This window comes from Heliangelus exortis, chromosome 7, assembly GCF_036169615.1.
Source record: "Heliangelus exortis chromosome 7, bHelExo1.hap1, whole genome shotgun sequence".
NCBI lineage: Eukaryota > Metazoa > Chordata > Aves > Apodiformes > Trochilidae > Heliangelus > Heliangelus exortis.
In genome coordinates, this window is record NC_092428.1 from 22,262,136 (window position 1) to 22,281,432 (window position 19,297).

General features: G+C 39.2%; 1 protein-coding gene across 2 annotated transcripts in view; it reads right to left on the bottom strand.

The window, feature by feature from the left end:
• Positions 1 to 18,312, bottom strand: part of SH2D4B (SH2 domain containing 4B) — a 56,420-nt gene extending 38,108 nt beyond the window's left edge. The window contains exons 1-3 of one of the 2 annotated variants that reach the window (XM_071749297.1): positions 17,912 to 18,312; positions 4,612 to 4,771; positions 3,357 to 3,504 (exon numbers count right to left, since the gene is read on the bottom strand). In XM_071749297.1, the coding sequence (XP_071605398.1) occupies positions 3,357 to 3,504; positions 4,612 to 4,771; positions 17,912 to 18,095 (492 nt within the window). In that variant the 5' untranslated portion in view covers positions 18,096 to 18,312. Of the gene's footprint in view, positions 1 to 3,356; positions 3,505 to 4,611; positions 4,772 to 17,911 lie in introns of those variants that run through there. The other variant, XR_011726841.1, reaches the window with a different exon arrangement.
• Between the last annotated feature and the right edge of the window lie 985 nt (positions 18,313 to 19,297).

The window sequence follows — 19,297 nt, forward strand, 5'->3', positions numbered from 1 at the left end:
AGTCGACAGAAGTGAAGTGTGTTCTTTCAGTTAAGGATATAGTGCCCTTATTAGAGATGTTCAGAATGGAAGGACTAATTATTCTGTTCTTCTCTGAGGGTTGAATCTAAACCTGTTGTCTTTGATGAGAACAGAAACAGCCAGAACATAGAAACTCCTGGATCAGTATCTCACTTATTTCTAAACATAGCTGAAGGATTCCACCCACCCCTGGCTGGCTGACATTCATACCTTTAAATTGCCCTAGCTCTGCACAATTGCTCAAGACTCTTAATGACAGCAACTGATAACAGTAGAAAATTATGCCTGTGATCTCACAGCCTTTGTGAATTAGTGAAGAGATTAACGATAGTAATTGGCTCTCTTACTTGCCCTTTGCAATAGGTGCATAAAAGAATAGCTGTCCTTAAACTGCAGAAATAGAGCAGTCAACATTTATATTCTACCATAATAAATTAAAGGCATCTCTGCTTCTGAAACACCAAGGAAAGCAATACTTCTCTAATAGTGTGGGAGAAGGAAACAGGGATCATCATTCACTTTGATATGTGAGATATCATTTATCTAGTGCAGACAGCCCTACAGACCCATGATAGGTTGTTTTAAAAAGGAGTGTTTGTGATACAGCATGGTTAGAAATTAAAGACATCAGCAGAAAGGACAGAGTTTTTATCTCCCAAGTCAAAATGCTTCAAGGGAATGAAGCATTAGCAGAGACAAAGCTTTTCACACCCCAGGTTGGAGACTGCTTTAAACAGGGTCTGGACATCACCACAGAAGGATGATTACCAATGCGTTAAATATTTTAAACCTGTTAAAGTGGGCTTGCTAACTGATCTGCATCTCATTCCACACCATGAATCATTCATGGAAGGTATATTTCTTCTTGATTTCAGTGATTGCAATCATACAGGAGTAGACTCATTAATTCATTTTTTACCCCAACACCTTAGTTCTTGTCACTTTTTTTTTTTTTTTTTTTTTTTTTGGTAGCTGGAGATAGATGCCTGAAACATACATAAATTGTCTCTTTTACTCTCTAGGTACCTTTCCACTCATTCAGCTTGTAAATATTTCACATACTTCTTCCACTGCACAAGAGTAGTTATAAAGAGTAAAATGGGAAGAAGGAAAGCCAAGTGAGCTTAAATAACCCCATGGCCAGAGAAGTAAACAACTCTCCCACACTACTCTGTGAGATTCACTTCTTTTTGAAAAGCTTTTACTGTTTTTAAGTAGCTGTATATCACTAGATGAAAGATCTGCTCTTTCAAGACCAAGTAATAGAAAAGCTGCTTTCGTGAGTAACAAAGGGATGATGTTACAGTACCAGGGATCAGTCCTGCATTTGGATCTCTCCTGGTAGAACTATGTAACTCCAAGTCCCTTCTAACAGATCTCAAATTATACACATATTGAAGATTCAGGGCTAGAATAGTAATTAGACAATGTTGTTGTATTAATACAGCAAATGCCAGGAGCAAACTCAATTAAGGGGCATTTAAAATATAACTACTGCATAACATCTTGCTTCCAAGCTCATTTTTTAAGCCAAAGAGTTCATTTGTGCCTGGTCTGTCTTAAAAACTTTGATCCATTTATTTTTTTTTTTTTCAAATATTCTCTTCAATTGCTTGATTTAAAGGATGCCACAGGGAGGGAAAAGGTTGAAAAGATCTTCACTGATAAAATGAAGATGTTGGCAAATTTATGACTAGGGCTTAAGAAATCCTGGCCAAATGTTGGTATTTGAAATTTAAAGTAGAGGCTGAACCAAATTCTCATCCCCCTTGCAGCAGTGCAATCCCTGCTCCTACCAGGCACACAGCTGGATGGAGGATATCTGCTCCCTTCCTGAAAAACAGTGGGAACACTGACATTAACCTTTCCAACAATATGAAAATCAGCAGAATTTTGTGTCATTCCTTTTAAATTGTCTCAACAACTGAAGGACTGATTTCCCTTAATAAAAAACTATGACTGCTGGCCACTAAAAGTCTCACAAGTTGCTCACTCTGCTTTTTGAAGACCTCTCTCTGAAACAGAAGACCAACAGTGAGCTTGTGGCCATCAACCCCATCTGTAAATCACCCCTGAGTGAACAAACCTACATCAGCCTGTGTTCAAGAGGGCTTTGCTTCCCAAAAAGCAGAGGAAAGAGGATTTAATTAGTTGCTCTGCTCATTATTCATACATTAATAAAGGCACTTGAAAGGTATAGTTTCAGTACTCATTGACATCAAATTCCCAATGTCCTGTTCTCTCCTGTGAATTTAAATTAATTGTGCAAAGATAAATCAGCAACTTGGTGAGGAGGAGGCTATGGGAACCAGCCCTGCTTTGTGCTACATAACCACCACCCTCAAACCCCAGTCCCAGAGTTTACAGAATGACAAGTAACTTGCTGACTCGAGTTTGCCAAACCACATAAACTAAACGTGGAGTTTTTCAGCATCCCTCCCATCACAGAGGGACCATCCCAGGAAGGGGAAAATGACTTAGCAAGTTGTCAGCAGGGGGGAGGCATGGAGACAGGAGCTACTGGATGCAGATTTCCTAGGAATATTTTGCTACAGGTTTTCTCTATGGAAACTCAGCCTCACCAATCATGTGCAGTCTCAGGGTGCACATCCCCTACTTAGAAGACTGTGATAATTTCTCTGCACACTGAACCTTTTCTTTGCTTTTTTGTTGTTTGCTTGAATATTTTTTCTCATTTTTGAACATGTTTTTATCTTTGTAAAATAGGGTGAGAAGGGTAGGCAGAGGCATTCTTTTCCTTTTTAGTTTTCAATAGGAGAATATGAAAAAATTATTTAAACAAACAATAAAATACTATAACTAAATTCACAGAAAGTTCACAATGAAGTATAAAAATCAGGCTGATGAATTTCTAGAAAAGCCAACTGGACTTTTCCATATGTTGAGTAGGAGAAGGTTCCAGCCCTCATTATTGAAAAGAAAGTAGAGACAGAATTTTCAAGTTAAATACGTGAACAACTCATCCAAAATACACAAAATATGTTCAAGCAAACTAACTTAAAATGAGACAAGTTCACAATTGCAAATTCTCTTGCCCAGTATGATGCACTCAGCACAGCTGACTGCACAATTCTGATAATGTGGGAGCTGAATAAGCAGTTTGATTCTCCTGACACTTTTGAATGAGATTTGTTATTTTTTCACATCACTCACCCAGCTGTTCTGCTGAATACCATGTAGCTACTTGTATATTCCAGGATAAAAAATTACAACTCTGGGTTTTAATGCTCATTAATAAGCTTGCACTGAAGGTCAAAGGAACTTTGATTTTCTATAAAAACACTATTTAAAAAGTTAAATTATTCTACGCAGACCTTCAGTTCCTCCTGAATTTTCTCCTCCTCCAGTTTGGCAGCTTTCCGATCTTCTGTTTCTATTTTCCATTTTTCTGCCACTATTCTGGCTTTTTCTTGAGCCATAGCATCCCGGAATTTCTTCGTAATTTCAGCCTCTTTTTGCCTCCTTCAAAAAAGAATTTAAAAAAAAATTAAGACACTGATTATGTTTTTAAATTGAGGATCAATACTTGCTCACTGGTTGCAAAAAATAATTAGCATACAACCTCATGGAAATACACAAGGAAAGAATTGAAATCTATTGAAGAAGAGACCTACCACAGATTTCAGGAAACTATTCAGAAAGCAGACATTTTCAATTTTTGACAAATGACTAATTAAAATAGCACCTTCTACATTAGAGAAGTACGTGGTTGTCTTTGAATCATAGCCAATCTTTTTCCTTCCATGGCTGAAAAAAAAAAAAAATTATCTATTTTTCTGACAATCCAGCAAAGCATGATTGGGAATTTTCTGTCTCTCAAAGATCAGTCAAATGTTTGCCAAATGTTTACACTAGATTGTTTACTAGTACTGACAATGTAAAAGGAATACAGAGCACAGGGTAAAGCTTTTAATCCCTGCTTAAATATGCAATCACTATAAGCAAGAGGAATCTCATATGAAAATGAACACTATAGAATAATATGACATTTAAACTCTCCCTTTTCAGAGATGCACTACAAAAGGAAGCACGGGAGGCCTACTTTCCAACACTATAAAGCATAAAACCATTTTGGAATCTTCCCCCAGAGCTGGAAACACCAGCATGGCACTTCGTGTAATCAGTTTCCCAACTGCTGGAATAAGTATTAACACAAGCAAGATGCAAGTAAAACCAAGTTCAAAATGGATTTTATGTGCCATATCCCCACTGTGAGCATAGGTGTGTGATACCACAAACATTTCTAATTTAATCCTCTCAAAAACAGATTTTTATTTTTTAATTTATTTATGTAAAAGCTGCTCAATGGGCTTAGCAAAATTCCCCAGATGAAAAATGTTTGCTTCACTTTTTTTTTTTTTTTTTTTTGTGAAAGAAGGTTTTTGTTTTTCAGCATGCCATAAAACACAGAATAGGTTTTTCACACGCTGAAAAACTGCTGAAACAAGTGAATGCAAATGTTCACAAACATACTCACCAGTTTTACCCACCATTACCTGCTGCCTTTCTACAAAGCCATGTCTCCCATTATGCCAAGTGGACCCTGAATTCAGATTCTTAAATCCTCACCATAGCTCTTCTGCTTCCTTCTGTGCTTGTTGCCTGGCTCTCTCTGCTATGAGCTCCTCTGATATCTGTTCATAGGCCTTGTCACCTGGGGCTTCTCCCATAACCCAGACCCAGACCTCACCATCCTTCCCACGGAGCCACTGCACGTGTTTGGCATTACCTACAACAACCACCAAGGACAAAACCAAAAACACTGGCTGAAATTTTAATGTAAACATAGATGAAAAGATAAGAAATCTGAAATTTAGGAACACTGAGCTTGCAATTTGCCATTAAGGATAAAACATTTCTAAAAGGTTGGATGAAATCTTCAGATTTGACCAGTCTGCCATGCTGGGGAAAAGCAGTCTGTACACTCCAGACCACACAAGTCTCACTGTCCCACAGAAATAAGGCATTATTAATTCTCATATGCATTTATTTGAATTTAGCTGTTATGATCCATTTTTAATTGCTTTAAGTATATTTTCTTTCTTCATTCAGCCAAGGATGAAGCTTCAGTCAAGGATGAATGAAGAGAATGGAAAAAGAGTGACAACAATAATCAGTGACATTATACGACTAGCAATGCTTCAGCATACAGAGAACGTTGAGCTTATAGGAACTTCATCAGAACCTCTGCAAAAATATCCTGGAATTTCTTGCTCCCAGCATGTGGAGGAAGAGTTTCAGCAAGCCTGCATACTCAAGAGGATACCACTCAACATTGCAGAGGCTTTTCTGTTTAGGTAGGCAACTGAAAGGGATTAAGCTTCATTTCTGGCTCATTTTTCGTAAAAGACACATGCAAAAATCTACTGTGTTGACAGAGTGTTTTGGAAAACACCAAGAAAAAGCTTGAGTGCTCTTTACAAAAAAAGACACTTGATGAACCTCCATGTCCAAGAATCAGCTATAGGATTCCTGCTGACTACAAATGGCACTGGATCAGATCCCAGCTGAATACCTTTTCACTGCCTAACTCGGTGTGGTTTGGTCTTTCCCTTCTGCCTTCATATGAATTTTATGTGTGTATTATTCTCTCCCTTTCAACCACCTGTTGCTCTGTGCTAGGACAGTATCCATTTAACCAGATTAAGTTTCCAGATGCACAGTCAATAAAGTTTTTGGCATCCTAGGCTGAAGAGTTAAAACTGCAGGGGGGAATGAAGCGAGGCTGCTGACAGCTCCCGGGTGTTGATGCACCCACTGCAGGGAACAAAGGTATCAGGTCTCTCCTGGAAAGTTAATATTCTATATCAAATTTGAAAATGTGATTTATACCAACTCCCAGTGTCAGCCTAACTGTACTGACTTAAAGGGAGAGGTGTGGAAATTTCAAGTTAATAATGTTTTCCTTCAAAAGCATTTGTTCTTTCAGTCTATCAGATTATTTCTCCAGGTCTAAATGTGAACTCACATTATTGTGGTTCCTATTCTGTACATTTCTGTGTTTCTCTCAGCACATTTATGTTGGGTTTTTGTTGGTTTTGTTTTTTGGATACAGCATTTGAAAACTGCTTGCTGAGAACTGACTGGCCATATCAGTACATGCCTGTGAAGTTTTCCCCTGCTACATTTTATGGTAAAATATCTTGAGAAGTAGGAAATTATTTCCCTTATAGCCTTCTGTTTTAAAACTGGCCTATATTCATGCAGTGGACTGGGACTAGATGGTCTTTAAGGTCCCCTCCAACCAAAACCATTCCATGATTCCATGGTTCTCATTCCTGAGTGTAATCTGGGCATCTTTGCTGTTTCCCTTTATTTAGTATTTTAAGGGAAACATTGCAAACAACATGCCTCATGTTAATTAATTTGTATCATAACTGGTAGATACAAAATGCTTTTACTGCTCCAGCACAGCTACACTACTTCTGTTCATTTATGAGCTTACCAGATGGAAAGAGAACTAAAAAAAACCTTTTGAGGTAAGCAGACAATTTTTATCTTTGCTTCTTTCCAGGTTTTATTTGCCAAAGAGTTATTAACATGTTTCTCAGAGGCACAGCTTAGCCATTACTACCCAGCCTCTTAAAACATAGTTGATTTGTAGCCATGTATTGAAAAATTGTTCTCTTTCTTCCTTTTAAAACAGTGGCTCTCTTTTCTAAAGTTATAGGCAGTAGATGCATAAACTCTTTTGAAAACATTAGTATAAAATATCATTCAGCACAGACAACTGTATCCCACACTACACTGCACTACTGCATACACATCCATAGCTCAAGCTGAAAGATAACAGATATCAAAAAAAAGGATATCAATCTGGCAATTTTAAGCTTCAGCTAAACCAGACAGACCTCCACATGTGCAGTTTTCAAGCATTTCAACTTGAACACATATGCCTTTATTCAGGTTTTTCTTCAGAACAAGAAAAGACCTTTTTCACATCCAGGCACTCTTTCTATTTCACTTCCAAAAATTCCTCCTGTGAAAATCTACCCTTAAACCTACACTCCCATCAAGTTGAAGATGGGCTTCAAGGTACAATCTGATCATAAAACATGGTAGCTTCCTAGCAAAGGATAACATTCAAAAATGAGTGAAAAAATGAGGAAAAGAAACAAGCAGCTCAGGGAGAAAACCTGGCACAGTGGAAATGGAATTCCCAGTCTTTGCAACCTGCAGAATCAAGTTCCCAGTGGTCATTGTCAGCTCTTCTGGGTTAAGGATATTGGGCTTGCATTTTTAAAAGTAGAACCAATTACAAGATCTGAGCTGAAACTACAGAAAATTATTTTCCTTGTCATTTTTAAGAAATTAGTACAAGCAAAGAATTACCACTACTGAGAGCTTATTATACTAATTTCTGCTTTACGTTCCCACTCAACTATTATATATTTCTGCAAAATAAGGTCTAACACATTATTTCCAAACAAAATAGAAGAAGACATTAAAAAAAAAACAAATGAAAAATTCAGCCAAATCTACACGGAATAGACAGGTGCTGACTACATAAATTTGAAATCTAAGTGAGAAAGAAGCAAGGGAACCTCATGTTTCTCCAGTGACAAAGCCTAATGCAGAGTTTCTAATGCAAATCTAATTCCAAATTCCTAATACAGGAAATAAAAATTAAATCTTTTGAGTCTCGGTCTTGCTCCTTGACCACAGAAGTACTTTTTCTTTTCCAGGGGAGACTGGCAGGTTGCAAATAATTACTAGTAGGAAATAGTGACGTCAAAATTAGTCTGCATTGGACAGTAGAAATAAAAACATTTGAGAAAAAAGCCATTGCTTTATCAGGAAAATGTACTGAATAATTTACTGAGTCTTTTTCATCTCTGATCTTAAGACAAATAAATTATCAGCTGTAGTATTCTATAGGATTGGGTTGGGTTTGGTTTTTTTTTTTTGTCTAAAACAACTCTGTAGCATCAAAAGGAGGCAACACAAATTCCTGCAAGTTTTTTTCACCTGTAGCTTCTCCACAAGTTAGTGTCTCCCATGGAGTTTCCCTAAACCTGGATCTATACTGCTTTGACACGAATAAATTGCTTTCTGAATATTGCTTCTTACTTCCAGACAAATGCAAAATCAGGCATTTCAAATTTTGCAGCACAAAAGGATCACAGGGAAACACTTTTTAAGACCTACAGCCTGAACCAAATTTCCAGGTATAAATACACACAATCAAAAATAAGACCAAATCATGTTTTCTATTTGTGTGCATTTAGGCAGCAAATTCTGTAACAGCAATGAAAATCTAAACCAATGCCCTAGAGACCAATAGTATACTCAAGGCTCTCACCTATAAGAATTCTTAGTCTCTATCCCAGAAACTAAGAAAGTCTCTGGTCCCCATGGGCTGTGGGATGTGGCACCACAGGCTGCTCTTGGCCTTTGTGCCACCCTTGGGATGTCCCTGCTGCAGACAGGGTATCACTGCTGCCAAGGCTGAACCCTGCCAGAAAATCAGAGCTCTGCCAGGCACCTTCAGGAGAGAAAAACAGCACCTGAAGGTGCATGGGAATGGGAATCCTGGCTGCATGCAATGCTCAGGTTAAATCAGGCTTTAATTCCAGGCAGCTTAGAGTTCCCCATAGTAACAAAGGTTTAAGGCAAACAGAAGTTACACAAGGGAGAACTGGGCCTTACACTGCCTCTGCTAACCAGGACAGAGAAGCAAAACCAAAGACTGGATTTAGGGCTTTTATGGATTTGGGGTTTTGGGGTTATTTTGTGGGTTTGGGTTACACATGGTCTCATTTGCACACATTTATAGTTAAAATCTCTTTAAAAGTAACAGTAACCAGAGCAAATGGGATACTGCTGGAGTCAGCTGCCTGCCTCCAAGCTTGTTGGTCAATGCTGTGACAGTCCCAGCACCCTCAATGGTTCCCATTTGTGATCCATCTCCAGTCTTCACAAGGGAACTACTCCAAGGACCATTAGAGGCCTGATTTGGTGTCAAGTCTCCCAGCTGTGCTGTCACCGAGCTGTGTTGTCTGCCTGCTTAGCCCAGCACAGTGAGACTGAATGGCAGCAACCCTGGCTGCCTTCCTAGCAAAGGGAATATTACAGACTACATAGAATCATAGAATCATAGAATTGGCTGGGTTGGAAGGGACCTCAGAGATCATCAAGTCCAACCCTTGATCCACTCCCGCTGCAGTTCCCAGCCCATGGCACTGAGTGCCACATCCAGGCTCTTTTTAAATATCTCCAGGGATGGAGAATCCACCACTTCCCTGGGCAGCCCATTCCAATGTCTGATCACCCTCTCGGTAAAGAAATTCTTTCTAATGTCCAACCTGAACCTCCCCTGGCACAACTTGAGACCTCTTGTGCCCTCTTGTCTTGCTGAGAGTTGCCTGGGAAAAGAGCCCAATCCCCCCCTGGCTCCAACCTCCTTTCAGGGAGTTGTAGAGAGTGATGAGGTCTCCCCTGAGCCTCCTCTTCTCCAGCCTGAACACCCCCAGCTCCCTCAGCCTCTCCTCATAGGATCTGTGCTGGATCCCTTCACCAGCCTAGCTGCCCTCCTTTGGACCCGCTCCAGCACCTCAATCTCCTTCCTGAGCTGAGGGGCCCAGAACTGGACACAGGACTCGAGGTGTGGCCTCACCAGTGCTGAGTACAGGGGCAGAATCCCCTCCCTGGACCTGCTGGCCATGCAGCATGTACATGTGTGCATTCAGATGATCACATGTACATTCAGAAAATTAGGAGATCATAGATTTATAATCTCAGAGACATGGAATGGCATTCAAAATCTGCTGAAACTTTCCCAAAGGAGGCTGCTGCTTCCATGAACAGCCCTGTTTGCTGAGCCTGGGCTTCCTATTGTACTTCTGCTTGGAAGCCACAGATCTCAGCAACAGCAATTGACTCTCCCTTTCTCACACACTGTAATGCTTTGGAACGACAGAAATGGCCTTCATCTCTCTCTCTGTCAAGAAAATATTCCTTCTTTTTTTTCTCTCTCTACTAGAAAAAGGCTCCTAAAATTTATTCTGCATTCAGAAGAGGTGGCATAAGCATTCACTGCTGGCATCAAGCTGGTCAGCCTGATTTGCTTTCGTCATTCGAACATGAACTGTAGCCTCTGGAGTTTGGTGTATTTATTTAAAGGGTTGGCTTTTTTTTTTTTTTAATTCTTTTGGAGTTTAGATATGTGCTTAGACCAAAGTATACCACACTGTGTTATACATGAGATTTTACATCTGGCTTCCCAAGCAAACAGCTTTTACAGCTTTTTTAAAGCAGAGGCTTGAATTTTGATTGTCTGCAGGATACATGAGGTTCTATTCAGAATTTCATTAGCTGGAGGATGTGTTAGAAGCACATTGATTAGAATGAAAATGAGAATATGAGCTTTGGACTGTTCTCAGTTCCTTGAGTTTACCCACTACAACTATGTTCTTTAATCATGTTTCTTTTTTATGCAGACAAATACATACACATGTGTAATCTCACTTCTTCCTAAGGAGAAAACCTCGGAAATGACTGTGACTGTTTCTGAGAGGTTGTTCAAAGGATGAAATACACTTTTCCAAACATTAACTGCTTTAAAACCATTAAAATACATATAGAATAATTAGATTGTAATGAGCGATTATGAAAATAATGAAAATACCATAACCTTACAATAAAGTAAATTTCTGCTGTAACTTACTCAGTGTTCTGCCCTGCTAAGAGTCAAAGGACCATGAATCCTTCTCTTCCAAGAGTACATTAAAAAAAGCCAGTCACCTCAGTTCTTAAAGCAATTAGAAAATAGGGGAAAATTTTGAACTTCTCAACCACTCTCCCCAAAAGTTCAGTTCATGCACCCTCCAATTTCAGTACTGTGCTGTGTGTCTTTCTATCCAAAGGAGGATTTGCAGAGGAAGAAAGAAATTTGGATGATTTACATGAATGTTTCTATAAGGGTTGCAGGATCACAGCATTGCTGAAAAATCACCCTTCCTGGATCTCCAGCTGCTTCCTGATCATATAACAAACTCTGTCTTCTCTTTATGGAAGTACAAGCTGTTACCATGGAAATAATTATGCTGCAATATACCCCTGTAGGGGCATATATCTGCAGGAACAAATAAAGGAAGAGTCACTGCAAGAGACCAAACATTAATGGAAGAAACAGTTACTCAAGTAAGACTGTGGTAATTAACAAACATGGCAAAGAACTTTACACAACACTTCAAGGTAAATGGTTGCATTACCACATGCTATGGATATATGCAATATATGTATGTGATAGGCTTGCATATTGGATAAAAAGAAGGAAAAAAAGAAAAAGAAGTACAAAAATAAAGTAGCATTTGTGTGGTCTCTGTCTAGCATGTCCCACATAATTTCTTGGCTCCCTGGCCAAGGCATCCTGTTACACACCATAAATTTGTAATTTTTTTTTTTCAGTTGAAAGTGAGCATTCAGAACTCTTTCATAAGGATATTGTCCTAACTCCATCTACAATCTAGAGGTAGTCTCCTGTCAGTCCTTTTTAGTGATTCTTTCACTGTAAACAGTATAAAAATGAAGGAACACATCAGATCAAAGTCAAAGGTTGAAAAAATCATTCACATCACTATTATGCATGTGTTTTTTCCTTCGTTATAAAAAGAGTCAAGCACATAGAAATATAATTTTGGATTCCTGATGCCAATTGCCTCTTGTAAAGACTAAAAGCTACAGACAGAGCTTGGTTTGTCACACAGAGCTATCAGAAAGCAACCAGGTTTTACCACTGTTGAAGAGCAAACAAAAACAAGGCTGCTTGTCTACTTCTTGGTCTTCTGGAAGCTCAGAGCAGAAGGGCAGTGGGTCTCTGTCATAGCACAAAAGAATAAACAGACAACTCTGCATCACTTTCTGTACCAGACTCCCATACTTAACCCAAGATGGCAAGTTTGCACATACTCCTTTTATCAGACACATGAGACCACAAAAGCAGGGAAGACTATACAGCTAGAGTGAGATTTTTCTGGGACCACAGCACCTGAGTGGACTTAAAGGTTATGGAACAAGCACTGGTGTTTAGCCAAAGCCACTGCTGACTTCAATGCATTGACTTTCCCTCCATCTTCCAAATCTTGCTGTCAAAACCTAGTGCCTCTGTCCTTGAATGTTTTAGTCATTCATGCTAAAAACAGGCAAAATCACCAAGGAAATACTGTATCTGCTTGGGCAAATCCCATTCTCCCCTCGGCCACAGGACTGCTTTCTTGCCATATGAAGTATTCATGAGGTTGCAGTCACAGTCTCATATCATTTTCAGACCACAAGTATGTCCAAGAAAGCCCATCTTAACACCACTGTGTCCAGACAGGCTGAGGAACACAATGCTGCAGAGAAACCCAGTGGCTAAATAAATTAACCCAGTAGCCCTCACAGACAGCAGCTGATGCCAGATGCTTCAGACAACAGGAGTGCTGAGGATCACAACCTCCAGTGAAATATGGACCAGGGAGACAGCAATATTCTGCTCTTACTTTCCTGCACAACAGAGAAGTCAGCTCCACGGCAGGATATGAAACTAAAAGGCACAGACTGACTGCTAATCCTAGGAGGGCAGAGAAGTCCCTCTGGATTTGTTCCATCTGTTATATGTATTTAGGTCATATGGTAGCTGGGGGTCTCCTTCTAGCCCTAGGTTTGGAGATGTGAACAGAGAGTTGAGAAGCCTGTGTTTAACCATACCTCAGCACACAGCCACACTGAGGATGAGCCCTGAGCAGCTGAGCTCTGGCCCCAAGGTGTACAGGACAAACAAAACTGCGTCATATCCCAAGCTGCTACACATCTTGTGAATGTTACATTAAAACTTTTCCAATGACTACAAATAAAAATTATTCTAACATTCTTGCTAATGTTCTGTTACTTTTTCAGTCCTATCTGAACTGGAAACAAAAGACAGGGCTCTACAGAATTCAAGACTACACATGCAGACAGAAATTTCAGAAATACTCAATTCTGATGTCTCTGCTCAGACCCATATCCAATGAAACAGAGAAGAGACAACGAACACTGCCAGGAGCACATCTCTGTAGAAGATGTAGCTAAGCATTAGTAGGAGTCTGTAGGGGCCTTAGTTTAAATGAGGAATATATTTCTGATTGCAGAAACAGAGGAAATGTCAGTGCACATACCCCAACCCACCCTTGAAGCACACACTGACACCCACACCCACTCAGTGGCCTTCAGATGTGACACTGATGTATCCTCCAACCTCCCACTTTTATATTTCAGATGTTTCCCTCCAAACAGGTTCACTTATTCTCTAATGCTTTTCTAACACAAGTGCCATTTAAATGAGGAAATTATTTTCTAGCCTTACCTAAGTTTCTGAGCCTACCCAATTTTCTTCCAGCTACCTTTGCTAAGGACAGGTAAATAAGAGTGTTTACAAATAGCTCCTGTATGAACTTCATAAGCTGCTGCTCAAAATGAATAAATGTCAGAATAAGTCCAGCACTGTCTTCACTCCCACATGGCTTTCCTTCAGCTACCTAATGCTCAGTGGTTTTTGAGTTCTCATTTTGTGTATGCTGACAGCTCTGGATACTGCATCAGAGTCAAAATCCAAATTGGCAGGGTCCTTTGCTTACTCCCAATTCAGCTATCCCAGCTAAAGGGCTTCTGCCTAATCAAATAAATGTTTCTTTGCAAATGGCAAAGCTGCCTGTCAGTCAGCTCTCAGAAAATCCCAAAAGGATCTTGAAATTTTGAGGAGGCTTCTCTTAGTGAGTTTAGCATAGGGAGAAAAGACAACCTGTTTTATTACAAGGAAAATATGTTCCTTAAAGATCTGCCTAGGAGTAATTTGTAAAAGAACCACAGACAGACCTCCAAGAATTCAGCTCACGTGTGAAGCTATTTCAGTACAATCCAGCAGTCATTATTTCATTAAAGCTACGAAATACTTTTTTCACCTTGAATAAATTCACAAAACAGCTGCAGTTTTGGGAGGACCCAAATGATGCTCGAATTCTACTGATATTTTTCAGTGAGGTACAAACAGCAAGAATATGGGGAATATTTCATTCTGAAGTGATGGTTATATATTATTCCCTTTTAGACATCGATCTGTGTTTTGAAAAGAGGAAGGATACTTAAGCTGTTGGATAATCTGAAAGCATTTCATCCACCCCTGAAGTGAAATAATTTCTTTAACATCAACTCATACCGATACAAAGTTCATTTTTAAACTTTTCTTGAGACACAAGAAACCAAACAATCCAAATGGAAAAGCAGGCACAATGTATCATCTACTGGAGGTAATATTATTTTCTTTAGAAATCAAGAATAAGATTAATTATCCATAGACTGTTACACTATTTGGCTTGCTAAGCAGTCTTGACAACTTATATATATAGTTTGGACTTGTTTTTGTTTCCTAAGCAGCAAATTGCATAGTACTGAATAGGGCATTTATGGTCAATCTGCATTCAGTGGTGCTTCTCTAAAAATCACTGTAGATTTGGAGCCTTAGCTAATTAGTTTAAAAAAAAAATATTATTGTTATTAATATTATTAGAATTCCATGAACCTGCTGCTGATTTTAACTCTAGCAGAAGGCCAATCTGACCTGCATACACCACTTTTTTTTCCTCCCCAGCTCTGAATTTGGGCTTCCTGCAAGCCCCCACATCTAAACCTTGCACAAGAACCCTTCATCCTCAGGTTGCTGTAGAAAATCAAAATTGGATGCACAATCACTGCTCTGCTTCAGAACCTCCATCTCTTTTGCTGTGCTGCTGGGCTCAGTGCATCTTGAACTGATGGTGAATTGTACAGATTGGGATATGGGACTCCAGAGGAAGCCTAAACACTTGTTGGAATATTTTTCATCAGAGAAGTGCCCACTGCCATTGATTCCTTTTTTTTCTATCTTACCCCAACCCATCCTAAAGATGTGGGGCAAAGTTTTCATACGCAGCTATTCAAACTATGAGGAAAATATTTTATACACACGTTATGTCATATTACAAGCAAAACACATGTTTCTTCTGTCAGGTGGAAAATTTCAGAGATTTGGAACAACATTTGAGATACTAAAGTCTCATTTGGGTTTTATACCATTTGTCAGGCTACACAGATCTCTGTAAAGCATAACTCTTGGCTACAGCAAAACAGCACAAACAGAAAAGCTGTGTCATGCTGTAGAGAGTCAAAACCAAAATCTTCCAGATGAAACTGTTCAAATCCCTCAGTTTCAAAGAAATAAAAAACATGTTACTGTGGGAGCTCACAATTTCCTGATAGCCACTAATTTTTAACAGGAATAAAAATATTCCATATTCTACGCTGCATAGCAGGGGAGAATGTTTAAAAATTCACTTATACATCAATGGAAACTGAAAACTATTCAGCTTCAAGTTCTAAAAAATATTGCTGCCAAATGCCTTTTAGGGAAAAAAAAAAATCACATATTTAAAGACAGGAAAGGATTATTGCTGTCATCTCTGATTCTTTGTGTCATAAAAACAAAAATATTGCACACTAATTCCTATCTTACACCCACAATTTCAGGTTAATTTTTTCCTTTTAAAAAAACAAAAAAAACCAACCCATACCCAAGAAACTAGCTCCACTATAAAATAATTTCCTAACATATTATGGAACTTATGATACAGTGGATATCAGTTACAAGTAGCTGTACAACTAATAACAGGCTTTCCTGAACTCTTAAAGTTTTCTTTTGCAAATCTGGCCCTACATCAGTTCATGGAAGGCAAAATATTTTTTCAGTGGAACCAAATGCCTGACTTGCAAAGCCCAAAGTTGTTTTTTTCTATAAAAAACTGGTATGATCATTTCTTTAGTACAGTTCTGAAGGAAGTAGAAAATTCCTAACACTGGGCAAAAGTCAAGCCTGAGCAATACTTTAAATTGGCAATTTAAGAAGGCAAAATGGAAATGAGCTACTGGGAAATTTAACTCCCTGTGTATTTGTGAATACTGTGCTCAGAGCAAATATAATCTATAGGTTATTGCACTGTTCTTCATTTTCTTATTCTTTATAAATCTGAAAATTAATTACCCAGAAAATGGTCTCCTGTAGTAGAAAGCCGAACAGGTTTAATGTATAATTTATATATGGAAATTTAGGTGTCAACACTGTGACAAATCATCACATAAATATTTTTGTAGTTAGATTTTTCTGCATGTGTTTTCTTCAAAGAATGAGCGTGATACAGACTCTCTCCCTGATATGATGTTTTGGTATGTGGAGCTGAACTGCATTTTTTATTTTTTTCTCAGCTATCCATCAATCAAAATGCCAAAGTTTTTGTGATGTGTAAGAGAAGTGCTGTGTTTTGACACCATCCCTCTTAGGAGAGCACCATTAACAGTAAGAATATTAAGATGAAGAAAACAGAAATTAAACAGAATGAGGTTTTCCAGTGTCCACCTCACCATCTGTGAGGGGACATCTCAGACTCCTGTTACGGCTGATTAGGGTGTTCTGAACATTTCCCTTTTATTTCAAGACTACAATTGCAATTTATTCCAGAGCAATTTCACAAAGGCCTTTGCTTCAAGTGACTCTTAGAAAGTAGTTTTGCTCTGAAACATCTTTCAGTCATTGAATTGTTAACCACCTAATGGGTACTTGGTAGGGTCCAGAGGCTCTAGACATTTTAAGAAGTCTGACAGCTGAATCCAATAATCTGTACTGAAGTGCTCCAAGCAAAGATTTCTACCATGTATGTGTAAAGATGAGCAACACTTTAAAACACTGAGTCAAGGAGTCACGTAGCTATTACAGCACTTTTTGAAAATCAGCTACCCAAAACTACTAGAAATCATGAATCTTCAAGTTTCAATAGATTCAAAAGATAGGGTAAGATCTTTGGCATTTCACAGGGAGAAAAACATCCAACACATCTCTGTGACATTTCCTAGCTGAGCAAGAAATCTCTGCAACTACATTTTCAAGATGAAAATGTTTTCTATCTTGCATCAGACCAACAGCTTCATCCTGTGAACCAGAGAAGAGTTGGAAGCCACTTGTTCAGAGAAGAGAGCAAGGAAATAAGTATTTCTGTCTATTCCAAATCCCTTGCACCTAAGACCAGACACTTGGAAATGACATTTGGAGAAGTTCTTTTTGACATTTTCTTCCATGACTTTGCTTATTTGCTTTTTAAGTCACCACACACATTTAGCACCTTTAAGAGCCTGTGGAAGGAGCTCCATAGTTTACCTGCCTCCTACAGGAACAAACATTCCTGTCATTCTTCTGGTTTTTTTGTTGTTTTATGGGGTTTGGTTTGGTTTTTGGGTTGCTTTTTTGTTCAGTTGTTTGCTTTTTTGTTTACATGCTATTATTTCTTAAGGCTTTACTTTTTCTTGAGTATTTACTAGTACAGTTAGAAATTCAGTCTCAGGAAGTATGGCTGTTCTGAGATCACATCTTATTCACCACCAGCTCTTCATAAAGAACTCAAATTAATGAACTTATCTCCTGCTTTAATGCCAAGTCAAGAAACCTCAACAGTACAGCCAAGACTGCCTTTTGCCTGATTGAGGGGCAAGAGTGGAGATTGTAAGTGTAGAGAAAAAAACCTTAGGAGTGAAGGTGATGCTTGGTCATGCTACACTGAGAGAATAGGAGCAGTAACTCCAGACTGCAAGAGGCACTTGGAAATTATTCCCTTTACTCCCACACTAAAGTATTGCCCTGGAGAAAAAAAAGCAGCCTTGAGAGACAATGAGCAGGAACATGGTGCTTTTGTCATCCCAGGCTGGCTTTTTGCCCAGGGGGACAGCTGGTACCCTGGTAATCTCTTAGATGCGTGCTGCACCCTAGCCAGTTGCATGCCCACCATCATCCCCAACTTTCATAAGTACATAAGGAGGTCACAAATCTTACTCTGCTTGCACCTCGCTGTCTTTCTCAGCACGGCCTCCTCCATTCGTGCTTTTTCTTCCCTCTCCTTCCAGCGCCTCAGCTGCTCCTCTCTCATTTTGTAGAACAAGATCTGCTTTTGCTCTTCGTTCAGCTCTGCCAGGAGCTCAGGATCAATATACATATCACGCAAAATCTGCTGCAGCATGGCTCAAAAAACCCCCCAAAAAAAAAACAAAACAAAACAAAACACAAAAACCAGCCACCACCAAAAGGAGATAAACCTGCTGCCACTTTTACTCACTACAGTGACAAAACCCCACCAAGAGCACTCCGGAAAGCAACCTGCAGCAAAGGAGCTCTCCCACGCCTGCCTGCCCAGCAGAGGTTTGATTCTTCCTCTGGCTCTCTTCATGAAATCATATTCTGCTCCTCATCTCTTAGAGGGATGGAGTTGTCTGTTTATCTCTTCCTCCAAAGGTAGGGACAGGTGTCAAGTGAAAGGAAGGGGGAGGAACAGACAAGGGTGAGAAAAAAAAATTAAAAGGCCAGGAGGAAAAAAAAAGATAAAAAAAATCACTTCAGTTCTCCTGACTGCAAGCCAGTAAAAATAGAGGATGCTTGATTGAACCCTTCAGCTGTGGCAGGAGGAAATTTAATGTAGAGAAAGCATCAGACTTTCCACTCAACTGCTTCCCTTCAGGAGCAATAGACTCCCAGGGGTGTAAGTGTTGCCCAGGGTGTAAAGTGATGTCATGGCTAAAGGTATCACCTAAACCAACACTATCCATGTCACTTTGGGAACTGATCTCTTCTGATAAGAGAGAGGAAACAAGTTTGCATATTATTTCCCAGTCCAGCCTGCTTACCAGTCTCAACAGGGTAGGCCATATTAGAGGTCCTATTTACCTGGTGTTGACAAATAGCATCATGCAGCAAACTGATTAAAATGCCTTTAAAATTAAAAGCAGATGTAACAAAAGCCACAAGAACCTTGTTATCACTTTACAAATAGTAAATTAATATTAATCAAACCAGAGTAAGTTCTCAGCAGTTCACTGCAGACTATGCAAGACCTGCTGTTAATTCACTTTCTGCCTTGTGACTGGGGAAAGTTAAAATGTTCCTCTTCCAGCAAATTGTGGCTTTTCACTATTTACCAAAATCAGTAAAATACTGTTATTTTAATATCAAGGCAAGCAGCAACTCAATTATGTTTAAAACAAAAAACAAAACAAAAAACAAAACAAAATGAAACAAATCCAAACCACAGTGCACCAAAAAACAAACTCTCCAGATTCTGGAGCCACCTTTCACTGGGCGGAGGCACAGCTCTTCTGGGAGGTGGTGGAATTTTGTAGGAAGGGGAACATCTTCTGAAGAGAAAGAAGATGCGGCCCACCTGGAGTC